Source organism: Ranitomeya imitator, chromosome 8 (genome assembly GCF_032444005.1).
Source record: "Ranitomeya imitator isolate aRanImi1 chromosome 8, aRanImi1.pri, whole genome shotgun sequence".
In the NCBI taxonomy this organism is placed as follows: domain Eukaryota; kingdom Metazoa; phylum Chordata; class Amphibia; order Anura; family Dendrobatidae; genus Ranitomeya; species Ranitomeya imitator.
In genome coordinates this window covers 73,276,818-73,303,235 of record NC_091289.1, presented here as the reverse complement: position 1 = coordinate 73,303,235, position 26,418 = coordinate 73,276,818, and the positions used below count along the sequence as shown (strand labels likewise).

Sequence of the window (26,418 nt, the reverse complement as noted above, 5' to 3'; positions counted from 1 at the left end):
ACATAGCAATCTAGGTATGACAACCATAGAGGTCTGATGGAGACCTCGGGTTCTCATGCCAACCCATCGGTGACCAGCGATTACATGATGGGGTCACCAATGGGCCGAATTTCCAGTGCGCTCGCTGGAAGCGCATGTTAAATGCAACTGTCAGATTGACAGCAGCATTTAATGGGTTAACAGCTGCGGGTGGATCACGATTCCTCTTGCGGCTGTTGTGGGCACATCAGCTGTATAGATCAGCTGACATGTGGTCAGAAAGGCACGGGCTCAGCGCCGGAGCCTACACCAAACAGGGGGAGTCCGACATCGACATAAAATTATGCCCAATGTTGGAACGGGGTTAAACTTTTTTTTTCACTTTTCTACTATATGTAATAGTCCCCTTTGGATGATCACATCTTAAAGTCTCCTATCGCCTGTGGTGTATACAGCACAAATCTCGAGCTCCTATGAACGGTTGGTGCTCACAGGAGTATCATGATTTTATAGGAGATCATTTTATAGGAGGGGAAGATAGTGCAGATAGAGACCTGGGCACAAATAAGGAAGTTGGGGGTGGCGGTGGCATGGGGGGTGGGGTTAGAACAGTTAAGAATTTAAGAAATAGAGGTACAGAGAGGAACATCAAGTGCATGTATACTAATGCCAGAAGCCTCGCCAACAAAATGGACAAATTAGAACTAATGTTGTTGGAGCATAATTATGACATGGTGGGGATATCTGAAACGTGGCTGGATGAGAGCCATGACTGGGCTGTTAACTTGCAGGGCTATGGTCTGTTCAGAAATGACCGTACAGATAAGCGAGGGGGAGGGGTGTGTGTATGTAAAATTGTCCTTAAAACCCATCCGGCGTGATAATATAGGTGAATTTAATGAAAATGTAGAATCCCTGTGGGTGGAGATAAGGGGAGGGGGAAAAAAATAATAAATTACTGATAGGGGTTTGTTATAAATCTCCAAAAATAATGGAAGCAATGGAGAATATCCTCGTAAAGCAAATAGATGAAGCTGTGACTCAAGGAGAAGTCATTATTATGGGGGACTTCAACTACCCTGAAATAGATTGGGGAGCAGAAACCTGCAGTTCCAGCAAAGGTAATCGGTTTTTGACAGCAGTGAGAGACAATTACCTTTCACAAATGGTTCAGGACCCAACAAGAAGGGGGGCACTGCTAGGTCTAATATTAACCAACAGGCCAGACCGAATAGCAAATATAAGGGTTGGGGGTCACTTTGAAAATAGCGATCACAAAATAATAAGTTTTCATGTATCCTTTAAAAAGATGTGTAATAGAGGGGTTACAAGGACACTAAACTTCAGGAGGGCAAATTTCCAACGGATGAGAGAGGATCTTGGTGCAATTAACTGGGACGATATCCTGAGACATTTATTAGCATCCTGGATAGGACCTGTGCACAGTATATACCGTATGGAAATAAACATACTAGAAATAGGAGGAAACCAATATGGCTAAATAGAGCTGTAAGGAGCACAATAAGTGACAAAAAGAAAGCATTTAGAGAATTAAAGGCAGTAGGTAGTGAGGAGGCATTAAATAAATACAAAAAATTAAATAAATTCTGTAAAAAGCAAATCAAGGCAGCTAAGATTGAGACAGAGACTCATTGCCAGAGAGAGTAAAAATAATCCTAAAATATTCTTTAACTACATAAATAGTAAGAAACTAAAAAATGATAGTGTTGGCCCCCTTAAAAATAGTCTGGGTGAAATGGTGGATGAGGATGAGGAAAAAGCCAATATGCTAAATGACTTTTTTTCATCAGTATTTACACAAGAAAATCCCATGGCAGACAAAATGACTAGTGATAAAAATTCCCAATTAAATATCACCTGCTTAAAGGGAACCTGTCACCCCGTTTTTTCAAGATGATATAAAAATAGTGCTAAATAGGGGCAGAGCTGTGCTTTAAATTAGTGTATTTTTGGAGCCTTTATTCCCCACCTATGCTGCCGAAATACCTTTGTAAAGTCGCCGTTTTGGGCTGTCACTCACGCTGGTCTGGTCATATGGGCGTGGTGAAAGCGCTGTTTCTCCCCCAGATCTCCGTTGGTGGCGTAGTGGTGTGCGCATGCCCAACAGGCGAATCCAGTGCGCAGGTGAAGGAAAAGAGCGCGATCTGCGCTATTCCGCGGTTTATTGGTGGGCGTAGCCATCTTTGTGAGGCCGCTCGTGCGCAGATGGTACTTCTCGGCTTCCCGGGGCTTCAGGAAAGTGGCCGCGGGATGCCGCGCGTGCGCAGATGGAGATCGATGTGGCCATTTTCCTGAAGCCGAGATGCTCTTTATTGTAAGAGCAGTGAGACTATGGAACTCTCTGCTGTATAATGTTGTAATGAGTGATTCATTACTTAAATTTAAGAGGGGACTGGATACCTTTCTGGAAAAGTATAATGTTACAGGGTATATACACTAGATTCCTTGATAGAGCGTTGATCCAGGGAACTAGTCTGATTGCCGTATGTGGAGTCGGGAAGGAATTTTTTCCCCAATGTGGAGCTTACTCTTTGCCACATGGTTTTTTTTTGCCTTCCTCTAGATCAACATGTTAGGGCATGTTAGGTTAGGCTATGGGTTGAACTAGATGGACTTATAGTCTTCCTTCAACCTTAGTAACTATGTAACCATCATGACAGATCCGGCCATCGGCACACCACGATCAAGTGACAGGGGTGCAGATGGGCGGTACTTGTGTCACATTTCCGGCTGGCAGGTGTTAAATGCCGCTGTCAAAGATTGAAAGTAGAATTTAACTTGTTAACAGCTGCAGGTGGATCTCAGAACTACCTGCAGATGTTAGAGGCACTTAATGACTGATTAAATCAGCCATCAAGTGAGGAGAAAGCTGTGGGATCAGTACCAGAGACTGCATCAAAGACAGTGACACGGCTGATGAAGTAAATACAGCTCTCGCAAAAATTAAGAGACCACCACATCAAAACCCTGTCATGGGCAGCCCAATCTCCTGACCTGAACCCCATTGAAAACCTCTAGAATGCAATCAAGAGGATGAAGGATAGTCACAAGCCAGCAAACAAAGAAGAACTGCTTAAATTTTTGCACCAGCAGCAGTGTGAAGACTGGTGGAAAGCATGCCAAGACGCATGAAAGCTGTGATTAAAAATCAAGGTTATTCCACAAAATATTGATTTCTAAACTCTTTTTGAGTTAAAACATTAATATTGTTGTTTCCAAATGATTAGGAACTTGTTTTCTTTGCATTATTTGAGGTCTGAAAGCACGGTTTTTGCTTTGATTTTTAATTTTGACCATTTTTCTCTTTCAGAGAAAAAAAACCTAAATTTATTGCTTGGGAATTAGGAGACATGTTGTCAGAAGTTTATAAAATAAATGAACAATTTACATTTTACTCAAAAATATACCTATAAAAAGGAAAAATCAGACAAACTAAACATTTTGCAGTAGTCTCTTAATTTTTGCCAGAGCTATATAAGTCATTGGATGTGAAGATGTTAAACAATATTTAGCAAAAATATTTTTATCTTTCGATGACCACTGTATTTTTTTTTCTCTATTCAAGATCAGCATACATGCCAATTTCAACCAAGCATATGATGTGTAATAGGGCCTCCTGACTCATCTAACAGATAAAAGGATCAGACAGGTTGAATTCGTACAACAGTTACATTTTTTCCAAGGAGGCAAGCTGCTGCCAGACGGGGGTGGCACCAGCTCACCAACTATTCCATTATAAAGGGGGTGGCACCAGCTCACCAACTATTCCCACATAGAACACGAGAACACATGGCTTTGCCGAACTCTCACATACATAAGAGAGTAAGAACAGTTAGGTTTTTATCAGTCAACAGTTACATAACATGTGGGTTCACCTCTAATTAGACAAGCAGCATTTGGTTTATCTTCTGTATGTTGTGACCTGTGTATTTGTCACATGTACATACTTATTGCCATTAAGCCCTAGAAAGAAACCATGCATTCTTCATCTGCAATGTGTACCGCCTTAGTCTAAGTTCACATTTGCGTTGTGCGCCGCAGCGTCGTCGCCGCAACGCACAACGCAAACAAAAACGCAGCAAAACGCATGCACATGCGGCCCATGCGGCGCCAATGTTAAAAGATAGGGCCGCACGACGCATGCGTTTTTGAAAAGGTCGGCGCCGCACAAAAAATCCAACATGTTGCGTTTGCCGCGCCCAGACAGGTGCGCCCTAACGCCGCATGCGGCGTAAAACGCAACACAACGCATGCACATGCGGCCCCATGCGGCGCCAATGTTAAAGATAGGGCCGCACGACGCATGCGTTTTGTTGCGGCGGCGACGCTGCGGCGCAAACCGCAAATGTGAACGTACCCTTACTAAGTTCTTACCTTGATCAGCCAAACAAAAAATCCCCCTGACTAAGTGTAAGTTAACACAGGGCACAGCAGCCTTGCAGCGCTGGAGTCCTGGGTTCAAACCCCACAAAGGACAACATCTGCAAAGAGTTTGTATGTTCTCTCCGTGTTTGCGTGGGTTTCCTCCGGGCACTCCGGTTTCCTCCCACATTCCAAAGACCTACTGATAGGGAATTTAGATTGTGAGCCCCAACGGGGACAACGATGAGAATGTGTGCAAAATGTAAAGCTCTGCGGAATATGTTAGCGCTATATAAAAATAAAGATTATTATTGTTTATTAGGGCATTTTTGCGCCGTTTTTTTCTGCAGCAAAACCAGATCTTCTTGGCTGGAAAGAAGCTGCGTCAAAAACGCAGGTTTAGGTGCGTTTTTTGTTGCGTATTTTTTTTCTCTTTGTCCATGCTAATGTCCTTGAATTTTCTGCAGCAAAAACGCAGCAAGTAATGATACCTGAATTTTTGCTGCATTTTTTTCAACCCCCATTCAAGTCAATGGGTGGAAAACGCAGAAAAAATGCAGCAAAAACGCTGAAGGAAGTGACATGCTCTATGTCCCAAAAATGCAGCAAAGCACAAAATACTGATCACACAAAAAAACCAGTGTGCGCGCATGAGATTTCTGAAATCTCATAGGCTTTGCTGGTACAGTAAAAAGCAGCTGAAAATTAGCATATAAAAGCAGCAAAAAACGCCGTGTGAACTTACCCTAAGGCCGGCTTCACATTCAGCGTATGAAAATACGGTCCGTATATTACGGACGTAATACGCTGTAAAGTCCCGAAAATAGTGGTCAGTAGCTCCTCCGTAGGCAGGGTGTTTCAGCGTTTTTTGCGCACGGCATCCTCCGTATGTAATCCGTATGTCATGCGTACTGCGTGTTTTTATCGCAGGCTTGCAAAACCGACATACGGCTATACAAGGGATCCATGTGTAAAAAAAAAAAAAAAAAAAACCACATATATACTGTCTCTCTCTCATATATATACAGTGGGGCAAAAAAGTATTTAGTAAGTCAGCAATGGTGCAAGTTCCACCACTTAAAAAGATGAGAGGCGTCTGTAATTTACATCATAGGTAGACCTCAACTATGGGAGACAAACTGAGAACAAAAAATCCAGAAAATCACATTGTCTGTTTTTTTAACATTTTATTTGCATATTATGGTGGAAAATAAGTATTTGGTCAGAAACAAACAATCAAGATTTCTGGCTCTCACAGACCTGTAACTTCTTCTTTAAGAGTCTCCTCTTTCCTCCACTCATTACCTGTAGTAATGGCACCTGTTTAAACTTGTTATCAGTATAAAAAGACACCTGTGCACACCCTCAAACAGTCTGACTCCAAACTCCACTATGGTGAAGACCAAAGAGCTGTCAAAGGACACCAGAAACAAAATTGTAGCCCTGCACCAGGCTGGGAAGACTGAATCTGCAATAGCCAACCAGCTTGGAGTGAAGAAATCAACAGTGGGAGCAATAATTAGAAAATGGAAGACATACAAGACCACTGATAATCTCCCTCGATCTGGGGCTCCACGCAAAATCCCACCCCGTGGGGTCAGAATGATCACAAGAACGGTGAGCAAAAATCCCAGAACCACGCGGGGGGACCTAGTGAATGAACTGCAGAGAGCTGGGACCAATGTAACAAGGCCTACCATAAGTAACACACTACGCCACCATGGACTCAGATCCTGCAGTGCCAGACGTGTCCCACTGCTTAAGCCAGTACATGTCCGGGCCCGTCTGAAGTTTTCTAGAGAGCATTTGGATGATCCAGAGGAGTTTTGGGAGAATGTCCTATGGTCTGATGAAACCAAACTGGAACTGTTTGGTAGAAACACAACTTGTCGTGTTTGGAGGAAAAAGAATACTGAGTTGCATCCATCAAACACCATACCTACTGTAAAGCATGGTGGTGGAAACATCATGCTTTGGGGCTGTTTCTCTGCAAAGGGGCCAGGACGACTGATCCGGGTACATGAAAGAATGAATGGGGCCATGTATCGTGAGATTTTGAGTGCAAACCTCCTTCCATCAGCAAGGGCATTGAAGATGAAACGTGGCTGGGTCTTTCAACATGACAATGATCCAAAGCACACCGCCAGGGCAACGAAGGAGTGGCTTCGTAAGAAGCATTTCAAGGTCCTGGAGTGGCCTAGCCAGTTTCCAGATCTCAGCCCTATAGAAAACCTTTGGAGGGAGTTGAAAGTCCGTGTTGCCAAGCGAAAAGCCAAAAACATCACTGCTCTAGAGGAGATCTGCATGGAGGAATGGGCCAACATACCAACAACAGTGTGTGGCAACCTTGTGAAGACTTACAGAAAACGTTTGACCTCTGTCATTGCCAACAAAGGATATATTACAAAGTATTGAGATGAAATTTTGTTTCTGACCAAATACTTATTTTCCACCATAATATGCAAATAAAATGTTAAATAAAAAGACAATGTGATTTTCTGGATTTTTTTTTTCTCAGTTTGTCTCCCATAGTTGAGGTCTACCTATGATGTAAATTACAGACGCCTCTCATCTTTTTAAGTGGTGGAACTTGCACTATTGCTGACTGACTAAATACTTTTTTGCCCCACTGTATATATATATATATATATATATATATATATATATATATATATATATATATATATATATATATATATATATATATATATATATATATATAATGTCAGTAGACACATATATGTATATATATGTCCAAAGACATACTGATAGGGAATTTAGATTGTGAGCCCCATCGGGGACAGTGATGATAATGTGTGCAAACTGTAAAGCGCTGCGGAATATGTTAGCGCTATATAAAAATAAAGATTATTATTATTATTATTATTATTATATATTAATATTTCATCCAGCGCGATGTAGCAGAAAGCCGGTAATTCAATTACCGGCTTTTGCTTTCTCCTTCCTAAAACCAGACATGATATGAGACCTGGTTTACATACAGTAAACCATCTCGTATCCCCATTTTTTTTTTGCATATTCCACACTACTAATGTCAGTAGTGTGTCTATGCAAACTTTGGCCGTTCTAGCTAGTAAATTAAGGGGTTAAATGGCGGAAAAAATTGGCGTGGACTCCCGCACAATTTTCTCCGCCAGAGTGGTAAAGCCAGTGACTGAGGGCAGATAATAGCCTGGAGAGGGTCACCGGTTATTGCCCCCCCCCCCCCCCCCCCCCGGCTAAAAACATCTGCCCCCAGCCACCCCAGAAAAGGCACATCTGGAAGATGCGCCTATTCTGGCACTTGGCCACTCTCTTCCCATTCCCATGTAGCGGTGGGATATGGGGTAATGAAGGGTTAATGTCACCTTGCTATTGTAAGGTGACATTAAGCCAAATTAATAATGGAGAGGCGTCAATTATGACACCTATCCATTATTAATCCAATACTAGTAAAGGGCTAAAAAAATACACAAACACATTATTAAAAATTATTTTAATGAAATCAAAACAAAGGTTGTTGTAATATTTTATTGAACGCCCAATCCAATCACTGAAGACCCTCGTTCTGTAACAAAAAAAACATAATAAACCAACAATATCCTTACCTTCCGCAGATCTGTAAAGTCCAACGATGTAAATCCATTTGAAGGGGTTAAAATATTTTGTAGCCACGAGCTCTGCTAATGCAGCGTTGTTCGTGGCTGCAAAACCCCGGGGAATGAAGGTAAAGTAGGTCAATGACCTATATTTAGCTTCATTTGCGGTGAGGCGCCCTCTGCTGGCTGTTCCTAGATCGTGGGAACTTTCCTAGAAAGCTCCCAGGCTTGAGTTCATATGAGGACAACCAGCAGAGGGCGCCTCTTATGAACTCGAGCCTGGGAGCTTTCTAGGAAAGTTCCCACGATCTAGGAACAGCCAGCAGAGGGCGCCTCACCGCAAATGAAGCTAAATATAGGTCATTGACCTACTTTACCTTCATTCCCCGGGGTTTTGCAGCCACGAACAACGCTGCATTAGCAGAGCTCGTGGCTACAAAATATTTTAACCCCTTCAGATGGATTTACATCGTTGGACCTTACAGATCCTCGGAAGGTATGTATATTCTTGGTTTATTATTTTTTTTTTATTTACAGATCGAGGGTCTTCAGTGAGTGGATTGAGAGTAGAATAAATTAATACAACAACCTTTGTGTTTTTTTCATTAGATTAATTTTTAATAATGAGTGTGTTTTTTTATTATTTAACCCTTTACTAGTATTGGATTAATAATGGATAGGTGTCATAATTGACGCCTCTCCATTATTAATTTGGCTTAATGTCACCTTACAATAGCAAGGTGACATTAACCCTTCATTACCCCATATCCCACCGCTACATGGGAATGGGAAGAGAGTGGCCAAGTGCCAGAATAGGCGCATCTTCCAGATGTGCCTTTTCTGGGGTGGCTGGGGGCAGGTGTTTTTAGCCGGGGGGGGGGGGGGGAGCAATAACCATGGACCCTCTCCAGGCTATTAATATCTTCCCTCAGTCACTGGCTTTACCACTCTGGCGGAGAAAATTGTGCGGGAGCCCACGCCAATTTTTTCCCGCCATTTAACCCCTTAATTTACTAGCTAGAACGGCCAAATTTTGCATAGACACACTACTGACATTAGTAGTGTGGAATATGCCAAAAAAAATGGTGATATGAGATGGTTTACTGTATGTAAACCATGTCTCATATCATGTCGGGTTTTAGGAAGGAGAAAGCAAAAGCCGGTAATTGAATTACCGTCTTTCTGCTATATCGCGCTGGATGAAATATTAATATATATAGTAACATAGTAACATAGTTAGTAAGGCCGAAAAAAGACATTTGTCCATCCAGTTCAGCCTATATTCCATCATAATAAATACCCAGATCTACGTCCTTCTACAGAACCTAATAATTGTATGATACAATATTGTTCTGCTCCAGGAAGACATCCAGGCCTCTCTTGAACCCCTCGACTGAGTTCGCCATTACCACCTCCTCAGGCAAGCAATTCCAGATTCTCACTGCCCTAACAGTAAAGAATCCTCTTCTATGTTGGTGGAAAAACCTTCTCTCCTCCAGACGCAAAGAATGCCCCCTTGTGCCCGTCACCTTCCTTGGTATAAACAGATCCTCAGCGAGATATTTGTATTGTCCCCTTATATACTTATACATGGTTATTAGATCGCCCCTCAGTCGTCTTTTTTCTAGACTAAATAATCCTAATTTCGCTAATCTATCTGGGTATTGTAGTTCTCCCATCCCCTTTATTAATTTTGTTGCCCTCCTTTGTACTCTCTCTAGTTCCATTATATCCTTCCTGAGCACCGGTGCCCAAAACTGGACACAGTACTCCATGTGCGGTCTAACTAGGGATTTGTACAGAGGCAGTATAATGCTCTCATCATGTGTATCCAGACCTCTTTTAATGCACCCCATGATCCTGTTTGCCTTGGCAGCTGCTGCCTGGCACTGGCTGCTCCAGGTAAGTTTATCATTAACTAGGATCCCCAAGTCCTTCTCCCTGTCAGATTTACCCAGTGGTTTCCCGTTCAGTGTGTAATGGTGATATTGATTCCCTCTTCCCATGTGTATAACCTTACATTTATCATTGTTAAACCTCATCTGCCACCTTTCAGCCCAAGTTTCCAACTTATCCAGATCCATCTGTAGCAGAATACTATCTTCTCTTGTATTAACTGCTTTACATAGTTTTGTATCATCTGCAAATATCGATATTTTACTGTGTAAACCTTCTACCAGATCATTAATGAATATGTTGAAGAGAACAGGTCCCAATACTGACCCCTGCGGTACCCCACTGGTCACAGCGACCCAGTTAGAGACTATACCATTTATAACCACCCTCTGCTTTCTATCACTAAGCCAGTTACTAACCCATTTACACACATTTTCCCCCAGACCAAGCATTCTCATTTTGTGTACCAACCTCTTGTGTGGCACGGTATCAAACGCTTTGGAAAAATCGAGATATACCACGTCCAATGACTCACCGTGGTCCAGTCTATAGCTTACCTCTTCATAAAAACTGATTAGATTGGTTTGACAGGAGCGATTTCTCATAAACCCATGCTGATATGGAGTTAAACAGTTATTCTCATTGAGATAATCCAGAATAACATCCCTCAGAAACCCTTCAAATATTTTACCAACAATAGAGGTTAGACTTACTGGCCTATAATTTCCAGGTTCACTTTTAGAGCCCTTTTTGAATATTGGCACCACATTTGCTATGCGCCAGTCCTGCGGAACAGACCCTGTCGCTATAGAGTCACTAAAAATAAGAAATAATGGTTTATCTATTACATTACTTAGTTCTCTTAGTACTCGTGGGTGTATGCCATCCGGACCCGGAGATTTATCTATTTTAATCTTATTTAGCCGGTTTCGCACCTCTTCTTGGGTTAGATTGGTGACCCTTAATATAGGGTTTTCATTGTTTCTTGGGATTTCACCTAGCATTTCATTTTCCACCGTGAATACCGTGGAGAAGAAGGTGTTTAATATGTTAGCTTTTTCCTCGTCATCTACAACCATTCTTTCCTCACTATTTTTTAAGGGGCCTACATTTTCAGTTTTTATTCTTTTACTATTGATATACCGTATTTTCCGCTTTGTAAGACGCACTTTATTTCCCCCAAATTTGGGGGGGAAATGTGGGTGCGTCTAACAAAGCGGATATACCGCTTACCATTACAGGCTGGGAGGAGGGGGTGTCCGCCGCCGCTACCGCCTGCCGCCGCTGTCGTCCGCCGCCACTGCCGGGGTTGTCCGCTGCTGCCCCGGGTGATGCTGAAGGCTCCGGTGCTGCGGGGGGCTCTGGCGACATATTGTGAAAGACCAGAGCCCCCCGGCAGTTCTTCCATGCGTTCCAGTATGACTAATTCCGGGAAAATGGCCGCCGGAATCTCGGGAGATGAGATTTCAGCGCTGAGATCTCATCTCTCGAGATTCCGGCGGCCATTTTCCCGGAGTTAGTTCCAGTATGACTGACTCCGGGAAAATGGCCGCCGGAATCTCGGGAGATGAGATTTCAGCGCTGAGATCTCATCTCTCGAGATTCCGGCGGCCATTTTCCCGGAATTAGTCATACTGGAACGCATGGAAGAACTGCCGGGGGGCTCTGGTCTTTCACAAAATGTCGCCAGAGCCCCCCGCAGCACCGGAGACAGCCCTACAGCACAGGAGCCCCCTGCAGACCCCTCATCCCAGCCTGCAGCAAAGGAGCCCCCTGCAGACCCCTCATCCCAGCCTGCAGCAAAGGAGCCCCCTGCAGACCCCTCATCCCAGGCTGCAGCACAGGAGCCCCCCTGCAGCACAGGAGCCCCCTGCAGACCCCCTCATCCCAGCCTGCAGCAATGCTCCACTCCTGCCTCCGGCAACGAGCCTGGGACCCTGATCCACCACAACCACAACCCCTGGTAAGTAATAAGACGCATGGATTATAAGACGCCCCACCAATTTATTAAAAAATAGTTTTTTCCTATTTTTCTCCTCAAAATTTGGGGTGCGTCTTATAATCCGGAGCGTCTTACAAAGCGAAAAATACGGTAGTTGAAGAACAGTTTGGGATTAGTTTTACTCTCCTTAGCAATGTGCTGCTCTGTTTCCTTTTTGGCAGCTTTAATTAGTTTTTTAGATAAAGTATTTTTCTCCCTATAGTTTTTTAGAGCTTCAATGGTGCCATCCTGCTTTAGTAGTGCAAATGCTTTCTTTTTACTGTTAATTGCCTGTCTTACTTCTTTGTTTAGCCACATTGGGTTTTTCCTATTTCTAGTCCTTTTATTCCCACAAGGTATAAACCGCTTACACTGCCTATTTAGGATGTTCTTAAACATTTCTTAAACATTTATATATACATATATGTGTCTACTGACATATATATATATATATATATATATATATATATATATATATATATATACACACACCTATTCTATGTGTACACATTTATTCTACCTATTCTACTGGAAGCTGTCAGTGTGATTTTACTGTACACTGCACTGAATTGCCGGCTTTTCTCGCTAACACCGCTGCGTATTCCTCGCAAGTCACACTGCTGGTCCGTGTGTAATCCGTATTTTTTGGGCTTCCATAGACTTTCATTGACGTTTTATTTGCGTAATACGGTGACAAACGCAGCATGCTGCGATTTTCTACGGCCGTAGAAAGCCGTATAATACTGATCAGTTTAATACGGCAGATAGGAGCAGGGGCATAGAGAATAATTGTGCCGTATTTTTTGCGCGTTTTACGGACGTAGTTTCTGCGCTCTTACGTCCGTAAAACTCGCAAGTGTGACGCCGGCCTAATGGGTACGTCCTTGGTGAAATTAACAACTCTGAACTATTTAGGTATGGACTACAAGATATTCAAAAAAGTGTCCTGTGGCATACTTAACATAAAAATCTTAAATTGAAAAACTGCTGTACAGACTATAGTTATAGACTTAAATTTTAGTGCACGTTTTGTTCAAATTATGCGAGTTTATTTGCCATTGATAAATCATCTTTTAAAGGACGTAAACTCTCTTAGACTTAAGTCTAAAGATGTAGCGAGCAGCTAGGATCCTACTGTAAGTAAAACAGTTTAGACAGATGGGATGCAGTCATTTACCCATATTTGCCCAGCAAAAAACTAAATTCACAAGACTGTTCTAGCAAAATAAAGTTTATTTTCAACATGTGTCTTCAGCTGCACATTGTTCTACAGTGTATTTCACTTCCTTGTTGCTGGGGGGAAAGAATTCCTCCTTGAGCGACAGTTCTGCTAAATAGCTTCCTCCTTCTGCTGAGCTTCTGCTTGCTACTGATCAGCGATTCTTCTGAATTCTACACTTCTATCACTATATTTGCATATATAGATGACATGGCTTTTGAACACGCACATAGCTCAAGTGAGCAATTTATAGAACTGCCCTGGAAATTGCTAATGACAGGGGCCCTTGGCTTGTGATTTTGCAAAACTAATAAAAGCATCTTGGTCAAGAGACCAGAGGAAAGAGTGTCTAACTGCAGTATAGAAATTCAATGGGATGGAGAAAGCCAACTGATATCTAAGAACTTAATTCTTTAGCTTGGAATGTAACTTCTGTGCATACTCAGCTAGGCTCTCGTGGTGGATCTCCTTGGCAATAAGCTGTACACTGAAGAATAAAAGCTCTCCTTGCAGGAGAACCACAGAAAATAGAAAAAGCAAGTCAACTGCAAACTGGCTTATTTTCATAAACGTGTCACGAGCCTTACTTCAATCTTTGGGAGGCAGAATGAAAAAAAAAAACAGCAGGTGAAGAATTTTTTTTTTTTTTTTGTTTACGTCGCTCCTTGTGTGGTATAAGTCATTAGGCGACTTTATTCTTCGGGTCGGTGCGATTACAGTGATACCAGTTTTATATCGGATTTTAATGTTTGGCTGCTGTCACACACTAAAGTTGCTTCTTATTTTGAAAACTAGTTTTTACATCAGCACATTTTGAGAGCTATAATTTTTTTCATATTTCGGCCAACAGTCATGTGAGGGCTTGCTTTTGCGGGACGAGCTGACGTTTTAAGTTGTACCATTTTCGCGTACATTATATTTTTTGATCACTCTCTATTCCGATTTTTGGGAGACAGAATTAACAAAAACCAAGCAATTTCGAAATTGTTTTTTTTTTTTAAATACCGTATTTTCCGGCGTATAAGATGACCCCCCAACTTTTCTAGGTAAAATCTAAAATCTTCTTAAAAGTCGGGGGTCTTCTTATACGCTGTGCGTCGGCTTATAGGGTGGGTGACCAATGTGAATATGGTGGGGTGGAGTGGTCCCAATGACGAAGAGAGGGGGCGTCTCAGAGGGAAGGAGTAAGTGGAGTATCCCCCTATTACCTCATTGTGGCAGCGATGCTCTCGGTGTTGTGGGGCGGCGGCGGCAGCTCCTCTTTGTGCAGCATGGTGTCTCCGTGCTGGGGGCGTCAGTGGCTCCTCTTTGTGCAGCGTGGGGGCTCTGTGCTGGGGGGCGGCGGCGTATCTTTGCGCAGCGTTGGGGCTCCACCGGCCTCAAAGCCCGGAGGCCCCGGCAGCTCCATTGCTGCGATGCGGTGGCCTCCGGGAGAATGGCTGCTGGCGTTGGCGCATGCTCAGATTCAGATCTCGGGACGAGATCTGAATCAGCATGCGCCGCTCCCAGCGGCCATTTTCCCGGAGGCCACCACATCGCAGCAATGGAGCTACCGGGGCCTCCGGGCTTTGAGGAAATGCCGACGGAGCCCCAACACTGCACAAAGAGGAGCTGCCACCGCTGCCGCCCCCAGCACAGAGAGCATCGCTGCCGCAATGAGGTAATAGGGGGATACTCCACTTACTCCTTCCCTGTGAGACACCCCCTCACTTCGTCATCAGGACCACCACTCCCCCCACCCACCATATGCACATTGGTCCTCACCCGCCCTATAAGACGACCCCGACTTTTAAGAAGATTTTCAGGGTTTAAAAGGTCATCTTATACGCCGGAAAATACGGTACCGTTCCGCATATGGTAAAATTGGTAGAACAGCTTTACACTGTGTTCCAAATTATTATGCAAATTATATTTTTCTCGGATTTTCCTAAATGGTCGGTGCAAATGACAGTCAGTCTAATAAAAGTCATCACCCGTTAGATTATACATCGAATTTTATTGAAGAAACCTCCCAATGATAACAGTAAAATCTCCAAAATACATAAAAACTCAAAATGCACTGTTCCAAATTATTAAGCACAGTAGAATTTCTATACATTTGATATGTTTTAAAGAACTGAAAATGCTCATTTGTGGAATTTGCAGCATTAGGAGGTAACATTCACTGAACAAAAAAGCTATTTAACTCCAAAACCTCCTAACAGGCCAAGTTACATGTTAACATAGGACCCCTTCTTTGATTTCACCATCACAATTCTTGCATCCATTGAACTTGTGAGTTTTTGGAGAGTTTCTGCTTGTATTTCTTTGCATTAAGTCAGAATAGCCTCCCAGAGCCGCTGTATTGATGTGAACTGCCTCCCGCCCTCATAGATCTTTTGCTTGATGATACTACAAAGGTTCTCTGTACGGTTGAGGTCAGGTATAGATGGTGGCCACACCATGAGTTTATCTCCTTTTATGCCCATAGCAGCCAATGACTCAGAGGTATTCTTTGCAGCATGAGATGGGGCATTGTCATGCATAAAGATGATTTTGCTCCTGAAGGCACGTTTCTGCTTTTTAGACCATGGAAGAAAGCGGTCAGTCAGAAACTCTACATACTTTGCAGAGGTAATTTTCACACCTTCAGGAACCTTAAAGGGCCCTATCAGCTGTTTCCCCATGATTCCGGCCCAAAATCATGACTCCTCCACCTCCTTGCTATCGTCGCAGCCTTGCTGGGACATTGTGGCCTCCACCAACCATTCACTACTCCATCCATCTGGACCATCCAGGGTTGCTTGACACTCATCAGTAAACAAGACTGTTTGAAAATTAGTTGTCATGTATGTCTGGGCCCACTGCAACCGTTTCGGCTTGTGAACACTGTTTAGGGGTGGCCGAATAGTAGGTTTATGAACCAAAGCAAGCCTTTGAAGGATCCTACACCTTGAGATTCAAGGGACTTCAGAGGCACCAGCAGCTTCAAATATCTGTTTGCTGGTTTGTAATGGCTTTTTAACAACTGGTCTCTTAATCCGATGAACTTGCCTGGCAGAAACCTTCCTCATTCTGACTTTATCAGCACAAACATGTCTGTGCTCAGATTCAGCCACAAATCTCTTTTTTTTTTAACCATTCAATTTTTATTGAGAAAACAGAGTACAATTAAAATGCAACATGGGAAGGAAAAAGGGGGAGGAAGGGGGAGGGGAAGAGGCAAACATAAATGTAAATATCCACGATCAAGAATGAAACAAAAAAAAATTACAATACATGGGCGCATACATAGCTATGATATCAAACAATTGAGTCAGCTGGCAGAAGAAGGGGGATGGTGGTCAGGCGAGGAAATAAAGGGTGAGGAGACCCAAGGGTCCCACCACGTAAGGACCTTATTCTTTTTTGCAAGACAGTCCGCAGTTATCGACTCATAACTAAAGTGCAGATTAATTTTGGATACCAATTCAGGTCTGGAGGGAATATTAGAAGATTTCCAATGCTTTGCAATACATTGTCGGGCCGCCACAAGAATATTAGAAATAATGGGTTGAAGGGAAGATGGGAAGTCCAAGAGAGATATACCCAATATTGCTAAAGGGCCAGTTAGGTTGATAGGAAGATGGGTCACCTCTGAAAGAATCGCTTCAACCTGACGCCAAAATATTTGCACACTAGGGCAACTCCACCATACATGAGCCAGCGAACCAGAAACACCACAATTTTTCCAGCATAATGGGGAAGAGGAGGGATAAAATTTAGCTAATTTAACAGGAGTGAAGTACCATAGGAGCTGAATTTTTTTGCTTTGTTCGAGGTGACCAAGACACGAAGAGAATTTGGAAGGATGCAGCATAGCCATGCTCCAATCCTCCGGGGAAGCCTCGAATGCAAGGGCACCCTCCCAAGTGGACATAAATGGGAGTCTCTCAGAGAAATCATGGGAGAGGAGGGATTTATAAATGATGGAAATGCCATGATCAATCCACGTGTTTGGTCTGAAAAATCTGTGGATTGGGGTTTCTATACCCAGGGGGGACACGGCCACACCGAAGGAGTTACAATGTTTAAGGAGGCTACGAATTTGGAAATACTGAAAAAAAGCCCTAGGAGGCAAGTTATAGCGAGCAGTGAGGTCCGCAAATGATCTCAGGCCCGACTCATTATAGAGATCATTCACTCGGTGTATTCCGCAGTCCCCCCAGGCAGAGAGAGACAAACCATCTATTGCGTATTCTAATGCTTGAATAGAGACGTAGTCAAATATAAAAGGGAGGTAAGTAGGGCAGAGACTTGTCCAGACCTTAGTGGCGGAGCAAATTGTTTTAAGAGAGGAGCTCCGACTGGGCGGCTGGAGCAAACAGATCTCCAGCAAAAGTTTGAGGGAACCCCTAGGGGCAAAGCACGACTCAATATGGAACCACTGGAGGGAGGAGTTCCCCTCCCACCAAATCTTAAGGGGGTCTAGGAGAGCAGCTTTGTGGTAAAGGTGGATATTAGGGGCACCAAGACCTCCCCTGGCATATGGGAGAGACATTAGAGAGCGTTTTATTCTATGTGGCTTGTTATTCCAAATAAAACGGTCAATAATTGCTTGAAAAGCAGAGAGGTACTTAGAGGGGATAGCGAAGGGGAGGCATCTAAAAAGATATATAAGTTTAGGGAGAATTAACATCTTAGACGTTTGTATCCTAGCCATCCAGGATAGATGAGAGCAGGCAAGCTGGTCAATTTCTTTTTTAATTTCGTGGAGGGTTGAATCACAGTTAAGGCGAACAATGTTTTTAATATGGGTAATTTGAATACCTAGATAAGTGAATCCGAGCGGAGACCATATAAAAGGGTAAATATTTTGGATTTGAAGTTGGAGAGAGGAAGAGATAAATAGGGGAAAAATTGTGGACTTAGACAGATTTAGCTTATAATAGGAGGCTTCAGCAAATTGGGTAAGAATGGAAGACACTGCAGATAGTGACTGTAGAGGAGCAGAGCAAGACAACACCACATCGTCGGCGTAGAGGCCAATTTTGTGTTCCTGACTTCCCACCATTACCCCCCTAATGTCAGGGCATTGCCTCACCGCAGCCGCCAGGGGCTCCATGACTAAAGCAAAGATGATGGGGGAGAGGGGGCAACCCTGCCGGGTCCCATTTGAAATAGAAAATATACGGGATTTAAAGCCGGCTGAGCGAACTGAGGCACAAGGATTGGAATACAGAGCCATAATAGCTGAAAAAATCTGGCCAGTAAGACCAAATTTGTGCAATGTAGATGCTATATAGCCCCAGTGCACCCGATCGAACGCCTTTTCCGCGTCGAGAGATAGGAACACACTGGGGAGGCTCCGCCTCTCCACCACATCCAGCAGGTCGATCAAGCGTCTCGTACCATCTCTAGTTTGCCTACCCGGGACAAACCCAACCTGGTCCGAATGAACCAAGGATGGGAGCACCGACAATAACCTATTGGCCCAGACCTTAGCATATATTTTTACATCGCAATTTAAAAGGGCGATGGGACGAAAATTGCCAGGAGAGGTCATAGGTTTCCCAGGTTTAGGAAGTGTCGAAATACAAGCCTCCAGACCCTCTCTCTCAATAGTACCCATAGAGCGCCAGTAGTTAAATAAACGAATGAGAAAAGGAGAGAGGATAGTGAGAAAATGAGAGTAGTATGAGAAGGAAAAGCCGTCTGGACCCGGGGCAGAGCGTTTTTTGGCCTCTTTGATTATTTGGGAGATTTCAATTGCTTCTATAGGGCCGTTAAGGAGCGACAACTGCTCTGGATTAACAGTGGGGAGATTCGCTTTATTCAAAAAAGCGTTAATTGAGTCCTGAGAAGGTTGAGGAGTATTTACGTCAGAATCTAGGTTATATAATGAGGAGTAGTATGAGGCAAATTCTTCAGCAATATGAATTGGGTTGTAAATCCGAGAACCATCTGACTTAAGAAGATAAGCAATTTTGGTTTGGGCTTCTTTTTTTTTAACGCGTTTAGCTAGTAAGGCGCCTGCCCTGTCACCCATGGAGTAGAATTTGGCTTTCGATTTCCTGAGCGAATTTTCTGCTCTATGGAGGAGGAGCTGGCGAAGGCGCAGGCGTGCATCAGAAAGATTGGAAAATAATTGAGGGGAGGGGCAGGCTTTGTGGCAAGACTCCAGACGGGCCACTTCAGCCAAGGCAGATTGAAGATTTAAGTTATACTTGCGTTTAGCTGTCGCAGCAATCTTAATGAAAAGGCCACGAGCCACTGCCTTGTGAGCGAACCAGAGGGAGTCCTCACGCACATCCACCGAGTCATTAAAGGCAAAGAATTCCTGCAAAGAGTTTTCAATTAGTGTAAAGTTCGCTTGCTCAGAGAGAAGGTGGTCATTAAGGCGCCAGTGTGAAGGGGGTCTGATTGCAAGAGGGTCTTCTAGGGAGACTGACACAGGAGCATGATCAGACCAAGTGATATTACCTATATTTACAGACATGCAGTGAGGGAGAGCGACATCATCTACTAAAATATAATCAATTCTACTGTAAGAACCATGACGAGGGGACCAAAATGTGTAGTCTCTCTCATTACAATGGAGATATCTCCAGATATCGTGTAAATTGTAGGAGCTAATCAGCTGGGCCGCATCACCCCTGGCCACAGCAGCCGACAAACAGTCCAGCTTCTTGGATACTGGAATGTTGAAGTCTCCGGCAACTAATTTATGACCATGCTGATAATTACCTAAGATTTGAAATAAATTATTTAGAAATTTAACCTGACCAAAATTTGGGCCATACACAGAGGCAATGGTGTAAGGGGTATTGTTGATTAAACATAAAATTATAATGTATCTGCCCGCAGGGTCGGCTGTAGAACTAATTAGCTGGAAAGAGTTAGCCTTGCTAAAAAAAATTGCCACCCCAGCCTTTTTGGTCTTCCCATTCGCAAAAAATTGGTGGGGGTATAGATTCGAATACATTCTTATATTGTCCCGTTCTAGTAAATGAGTCTCCTGTAAGCATATAATATCGTGTTTGGATTTAGCGAGCTGACGCCAGACAATCGATCTCTTACCAGGGGAGTTGAGGCCGTTAACATTAATAGAATATAAAGAAACACTCATTGTAATATGTTACACAATTTGCTGAAGAAGATATGCAAACCCATTACCCACAAAAAAAGCATAAACATGTCGTGGGATACCTCGCAAACTCCATCTGCGACGAGGGGGGGGGGGGAAGAGGAATAGGAGGGGGGAGAGGGAGGGAAGGGGGAGAAGGGAAAAACAAACATACAAAATCCAAACATTTAAACAAGGGAACATCCAGGGAAATCCTGAGTCCGAGGTGAAAATAGAAAACAGTTCACCAATGGGGCAATATGCTGAGCGGAGTCCTGCCAGGAACCAGCCTCAGCAAAAAACTCAGCAAGCAAAAAGAAGAGAGAAAAAAAAAAAAGAAAAACGAGAACTAGAACTGAGTGGGAAAAAGGAAAAAATAAATTCTTCCAGCCAGGAAATGGTTAAAATAGACACTTCAGGCGACCTTCCAGTCAGGGGTAATACGGCGTCTCCGGGGACCAGATCCTCCAGGTTTGGTGGAAGCAGAGGCAGGAGTGGGCGCAGGAGGGTCAAAACCCCATTGGGACAGGGTCTTGGCTGCTTGCGACGGGGATAGGCACATGGTAAATGAACCATCTTTACGAATGCAAAGTTTGGTGGGGAAACCCCAGCGATATAATATACCCTTTTCCCTCAGGATTGAGGTGTATGGTGCAAAAGCCCTGCGGAGGGCTAGAGTTCCTGGAGACAGATCAGGGAAAACTGCAATGGTAGCAAATCGTTCAGGTAGCGACGGCTTCGATCTTAGTGCTTGCAGAAATTCCTCCTTCATAACAAAAAAATGGATGCGAGCTAGTACATCTCTGGGTACCGCAGGGTCAAGGCCTGAGGGTTTAGGGATCCGATGAATACGGTCGATCACAACGTCATCTTTGGAATAAAGTGGGAGAACAGATATGACAAAGTCTTGTAGAAAGGCTCTGAGATCATCAGCCCCAATTGATTCAGCAATGCCTCTTAGTTTCACATTATTTCTCCTGGATCTGTCTTCCAAATCCAGGGTTTTAGCATGAGTTTTGGTAACAAGCAGCTGCAGGTTATCATGAGCTTCCCACAAATCATTGTGAGAAGCTACCAGTTCGGACATTTTATTTTCAAGATGATCCGTGCGGCCTCCCAGCTCCTCCACCTCCCCCCTGAGCTCTGCCATCATGGAACGCATATCCTCCTGCAGGGAGGTACGGAGGTCACCAAGCATGTCTCTGAGCAGCCCTGCTGTAACTGGAGCCTCTGAGAGATCAGCTGCTGCTGTGCTTGAGGCAGAAGACTGAGAGCCTCGGCGTGCAGCTCTGGAGGATCTAGGAGAAAGCGGCGCCATCTTGGGCCTCTGAGGCTGCTGAGGGGTGGCTGCAAAGAAGTCCACAATGCGCCTGGAAGGGTCCCCTGCGCCGGCTTTAGATTTCCCCATACACTCACCAAACGGTAAGGAGCAGGAGTGGGGAGTTCTGGAGGAGAAAGCACCGTCTGTGCACTGCTGTGTGCCACTTTATGAGTCCTGGGAATGGAGCTCCCACACTATGCAACCTGCACCATCAGAAGTCAGGCCACGCCCCCAGCCACAAATCTCTTAACAGTACGATGATCACGCTTAGGTTTTTGGGAAATATCTCATGTTTTCATCCCTTGACCAAGGCATTGCACTAGTTAATGCTTTTCGCAGCAGAGAGATCCTTTTTCTTGTTTTCTTTTTCCATGTTACTTAAAAACTGTGGCCTGCTTAATAATGTGGAACATCATTTTTAAGTAGTTTTCCTTTAATTAGAATCACCAGGAAAACTAATTATCACATGTGTTTAAGATTGATTCCAGTGATCCATTGAGCCCTGACACACAATAACATCCACGAGTTTATTTGAAAAACAAAAAAATTAAATCTTTATGAAACTTAAATCAAATTTGCATAATAATTTGGAACACAGTGTATTCTTCTGGTCAGTACGATTACATTGATACCACAGTTATCATTTTTTTATGTTTTGGCGCTTTAACACAAACTATTTTATAAAAAAAACTTTTCTCCTGATGGAGCTGTATGGCGGCTTGTTTTTGCAGGAGAATATGTCATTTTCAGCAGTATCATTTTTATTTACATCTGTAATTTTTGATCGGGTTTTATTGCACTTTTTGTTCGGTGGCATGATTATTATTATTTATTCTTATAGCGCCATTCATTCCATGGCGCTTTACCTGTAAGGAGAGGTATACATAATAAAAACAAGTACAATAATTTTAAATACAAGTCACAACTGGTACAGGAGGAGAGATGCGCATTATGATAAAGCATTGTTTTTTGCCTTGTTTTTTACCTTTTTTACAGTGCTCACTGAAGGGGTTAACTAGTGGGACTGTTTTATAGAGCGAGACATTATGGATGCAGCGATACCAAACTCACCCATGTTGGTCGCAGTGTCAACAAAGGACTGCTGGCCCATACGCGCCCACCCCCTTCCCTGAAGAAGTCTATGTGAAACGCGTGTAGGGGCTAGCAGTCTATGACAACACTGCGACCAACTTGGGTGAGGATGAATCTCTGAATCTTGAGTTAGCCACTTTATTATTTGCTCTTTAAAACGACTCAATACACTTTATAGTCTAACTTTCTAAGAACTTGATTACTCCAGTCGTATACTCTCTAGTGTAGTGTTGTCTCCTGGACTATCTTTACCTGTGTCCTTCATAGTGACTGTACCCATGTATAATCTATTATATTTACGTGTATTCAAAGATTTAATGCTATCTATACTTGATGTTTATAAATGAAATAAATAATTTTTGCATATATTTTTGAAGGCAGATTTTATTACTCCAATTTTTCTAATTTTATATACAGCTTCCAGAACCTGTCTAAAGATTCATGCAACATTGGCGCTGTGCATGATCATGCTGCAACACGAGGCTATGGTTGTTAATGAATGACAACAATGGGCCTCAGGATCTCGTCACAATATCTCTGTGAATGCAAAATGGGATCAATAAAATGCATCTGTGTTTATGGTCCATAACATACACCTGCCCAAACCATAACCCCACGGCCACCATGGGCCACTCAATTAACAATGTGGACATCAGCAAACCGCTCACCCACATGATGCCATACATGGTCTGTCATCTGCCCTGTACAATGAAAACCAAGAATCATCCGTGAAGAGAACACTTCCCCAACATGTCAGATGCAATCGAATGTGAGCATTTGCCTACTCAACTCTGTTTCAATGACGAACTGCTGTCAGGTGGAGGATGGGCAGCATGCAGAGGAGATTCCCCGGGATGGTTTCTGATAGTTTGTACACAAATTCTTTGGTTTTAAAAATGGATTGTTGCAGCATCTGTTCGGGGTCTGGTCTCAGATGATCTTGTGGTAGAGAAATGAACATTCACTTCACGGGCAGCAGCTCTGGTGGACATTCCTTCAGTCAGGAAGCCAATTGCACGCTCTCTCAACACTTGTGACATTATTATCTCCTCTTCCCACAATCGCATACAAGATTTCTCTCGTGCATCCCCCCTACTCTGGAATGCTCTACCACAACATATCAGACTCTCGCCTACCATCGAAACCTTCAAAAAGAACCTGAAGACCCACCTCTTCCGACAAGCCTACAACCTGCAGTAACCACCGATTGACCAAACCGCTGCACGGCCAGCTCTACCCTCACCTACTGTATCCTCACCCATCCCTTGTAGATTGTGAGCCCTCGCGGGCAGGGTCCTCTCTCCTCCTGTACCAGTTGTGACTTGTATTTTTCAAGATTATTGTACTTGTTTTATTATGTATACCCCTCCTCACATGTAAAGCGCCATGGAATAAATGGCGCTATAATAATAAATAATAATAATAATAATAATAATAATAATAATAATTATGGCATTGTGCTGTGTGATAAAACTGCACATTTCATTGCAGCCTTCCTAAGGCACAATGTGCAATAACCATGCTGCTTAATCAGCATGTGGATATGCCACACCCGGGAGGTGGATGCGTTATCGCGGCAAAGGACGAGTGCTCACTAACAGATTTAGACACATTTGTGAATATATGTGAGAAAAAGGCCTTTTGTGCACATAGAAAGTCTTAGACCTTTGAGTTAAGCTCATGAAAAATTGGAGAAGAGACAATAAAGTGTTGGGTTTTTATATTTTTGTTCAGTTTAGATGAACACAAAACAAAGTCTATACATCAACTGTAAATGGCAGTGGCTATACTTACTAGAGATGAGCGAACATCGTCGGCGCCCTCTTTATTCGGCAAGCTATAGTACTTAAGGAAGAAGCTGCATTGGGAACCCGGATACCCGGAGCGCTCCCCATGATCCGCTGCTCGGAGCAGCTGCATGTGTCACGGCTGTGTGACAGTCACAACACACAGGCTCTCCATGCATTTGTTGTGACTGTCACACAGCCGCACACATGCAGCTGCTCTGAACAGCGGATCATGGGGAGCGCTCCAGATATCCGGGTTACCAATGCAGCTTCTTCGCTAGAAAAGAAAAAGGTGGAGGGCACCATCAGCCAGAATCCACAAAAAGGGATCCACCTGGAGCATGTCAAACCATGTGACACGAAAAATAACAAGAAACATGCTATGTACCAGGGACCACCAACATAATATTCAAAGATATATTTTATTTTATTAAAGTCAACCAAACACCAAAAAGTGTAAAAACATTTAAAAGCAAACAGTTACAGAGACCCCAAAATGGGGTCAGAACCCCTGGACATGGAAGCATCAAATACACAAATCATGAACAAGAATTGTGATATTGCACCCAAATAATACACAGGTGAGATAGGTGTAAAAAATAAAATGCAAAAACAATAATCACTGGAAAATACTGTTAAATCTCAAGGTTCCAAGGCCTGCTATGACAAGATAGGATGATTTAAATAACTTACTAGAGCCTAACAAGAAAAATAAAATGCTAGAAAAACATGATAAGAAATACACACAGGATGAAAACAATGTCTACAAGTTGTATCGGGAAGTTATAAACAACCATGGCAAATGATCCAAATGATTCCAAGGGTTCTCCAGGCCTATAAATACAGAAGGATACCCATTTGATAAATGCTATATGCTAGTCCATATAATAGAGGTTACTAAACCTCAATGAATATAGCCTAATAAATAGCCCCTGACAAAGCCAATCTTTGTGGCGATACGCGTTGGGCGTTCCAGGCCCCCTGGTTTGCATATACTCTGGTCATGTTTTCTAAGTCTTGCTGCTATTTCACATTACTGGTGGCCGTCTACAATACTCAATAACTTGTTTTTTTGTGCCTATCTAGGCTTTTTGCCCCTTAACACAGGTTGTCAGTACTGTATATATATATATATATATATATATATATATATATATATATATATATTACCTCTATTATATGGACTAGCATATAGCATTTATCAAATACGGTAGATATCCTTCTGTATTTATAGGCCTTGATAATCCTTGGAATCATTTGGGTCATTTGCCATGGTTGCTTATAACTTCTTGATACAACTTGTAGACTTTGTTTTCATCCTGTGTGCATTTCTTATCATGTTTTTCTAGCATTTTATTTTTCTTGTTAGGCTCCATTAATTTATTTAAATCATCCTATCTTGTCATAGCAGGCCTTGGAACCTTGAGACTCAACAGTATTTTCCAGTGATTATTGTTTTTGAATTTGATTATTTTTTACACCTATCTCACCTGTTTATTATTTGGGTGCAACATCACAATTCTTGTTCATGATTTGTGTATTTGATGCTTCCATGTCCAGGGGGTCTGACCCCATCTTGGGGTCTGTGTAACGGTTTGCTTTTAAATATTTTTAAACTTTTTGGTGTTTGGTTGCCTTTAATAAAATATATCTTTCAATATTATATTGGTGGTCTCTGGTAAATAGCATGTTTTTTGTGCAGCTTCTTCGGTAAGCGCTATAGCTTGCCAAATAAGGAGGGAGCCAATGATATTCGCTCATCTCTAATTCTTACCAGACACATTATACAGGTTTTCATGCTGATGACCACAAGTTTGCTGTTGAATACATACGTGAATTGTTAATTAATTTTCTCATGATAATGTACATTTTTATAACAGTAATAGAATAGTAATACAACTCTGAAAAGAAAAAAAATACCAATTTTGAGGAGCAGCTCATAAGTTCTTCCTCACTGATGTTAGACTGCTTCTTATCTAAAGATGCCTCAATATTGGGAGGTATGGCAAAAGACAAAGTAGGCCTCAGCTGAGTAGCAGGTCTTGGGGTCTACAAAAAGATGACCGTTATATTATGT

The 26,418-nt window shown here is 42.9% G+C and overlaps 1 protein-coding gene across 3 annotated transcripts in view; it reads right to left on the bottom strand.

The window, feature by feature from the left end:
• MRTFA (myocardin related transcription factor A) overlaps positions 1-26,418 on the bottom strand; it is a 179,495-nt gene that overhangs the window by 9,990 nt on the left and 143,087 nt on the right. For 2 of the 3 annotated variants that reach the window (XM_069737074.1, XM_069737077.1), the window contains one exon: positions 26,262-26,390. The exons of the other annotated variant lie outside the window; for it this stretch is intronic. In XM_069737074.1, the coding sequence (XP_069593175.1) occupies positions 26,262-26,390 (129 nt within the window). The remainder of the gene's footprint in view (positions 1-26,261; positions 26,391-26,418) is intronic. 3 annotated transcript variants of the gene reach the window in all.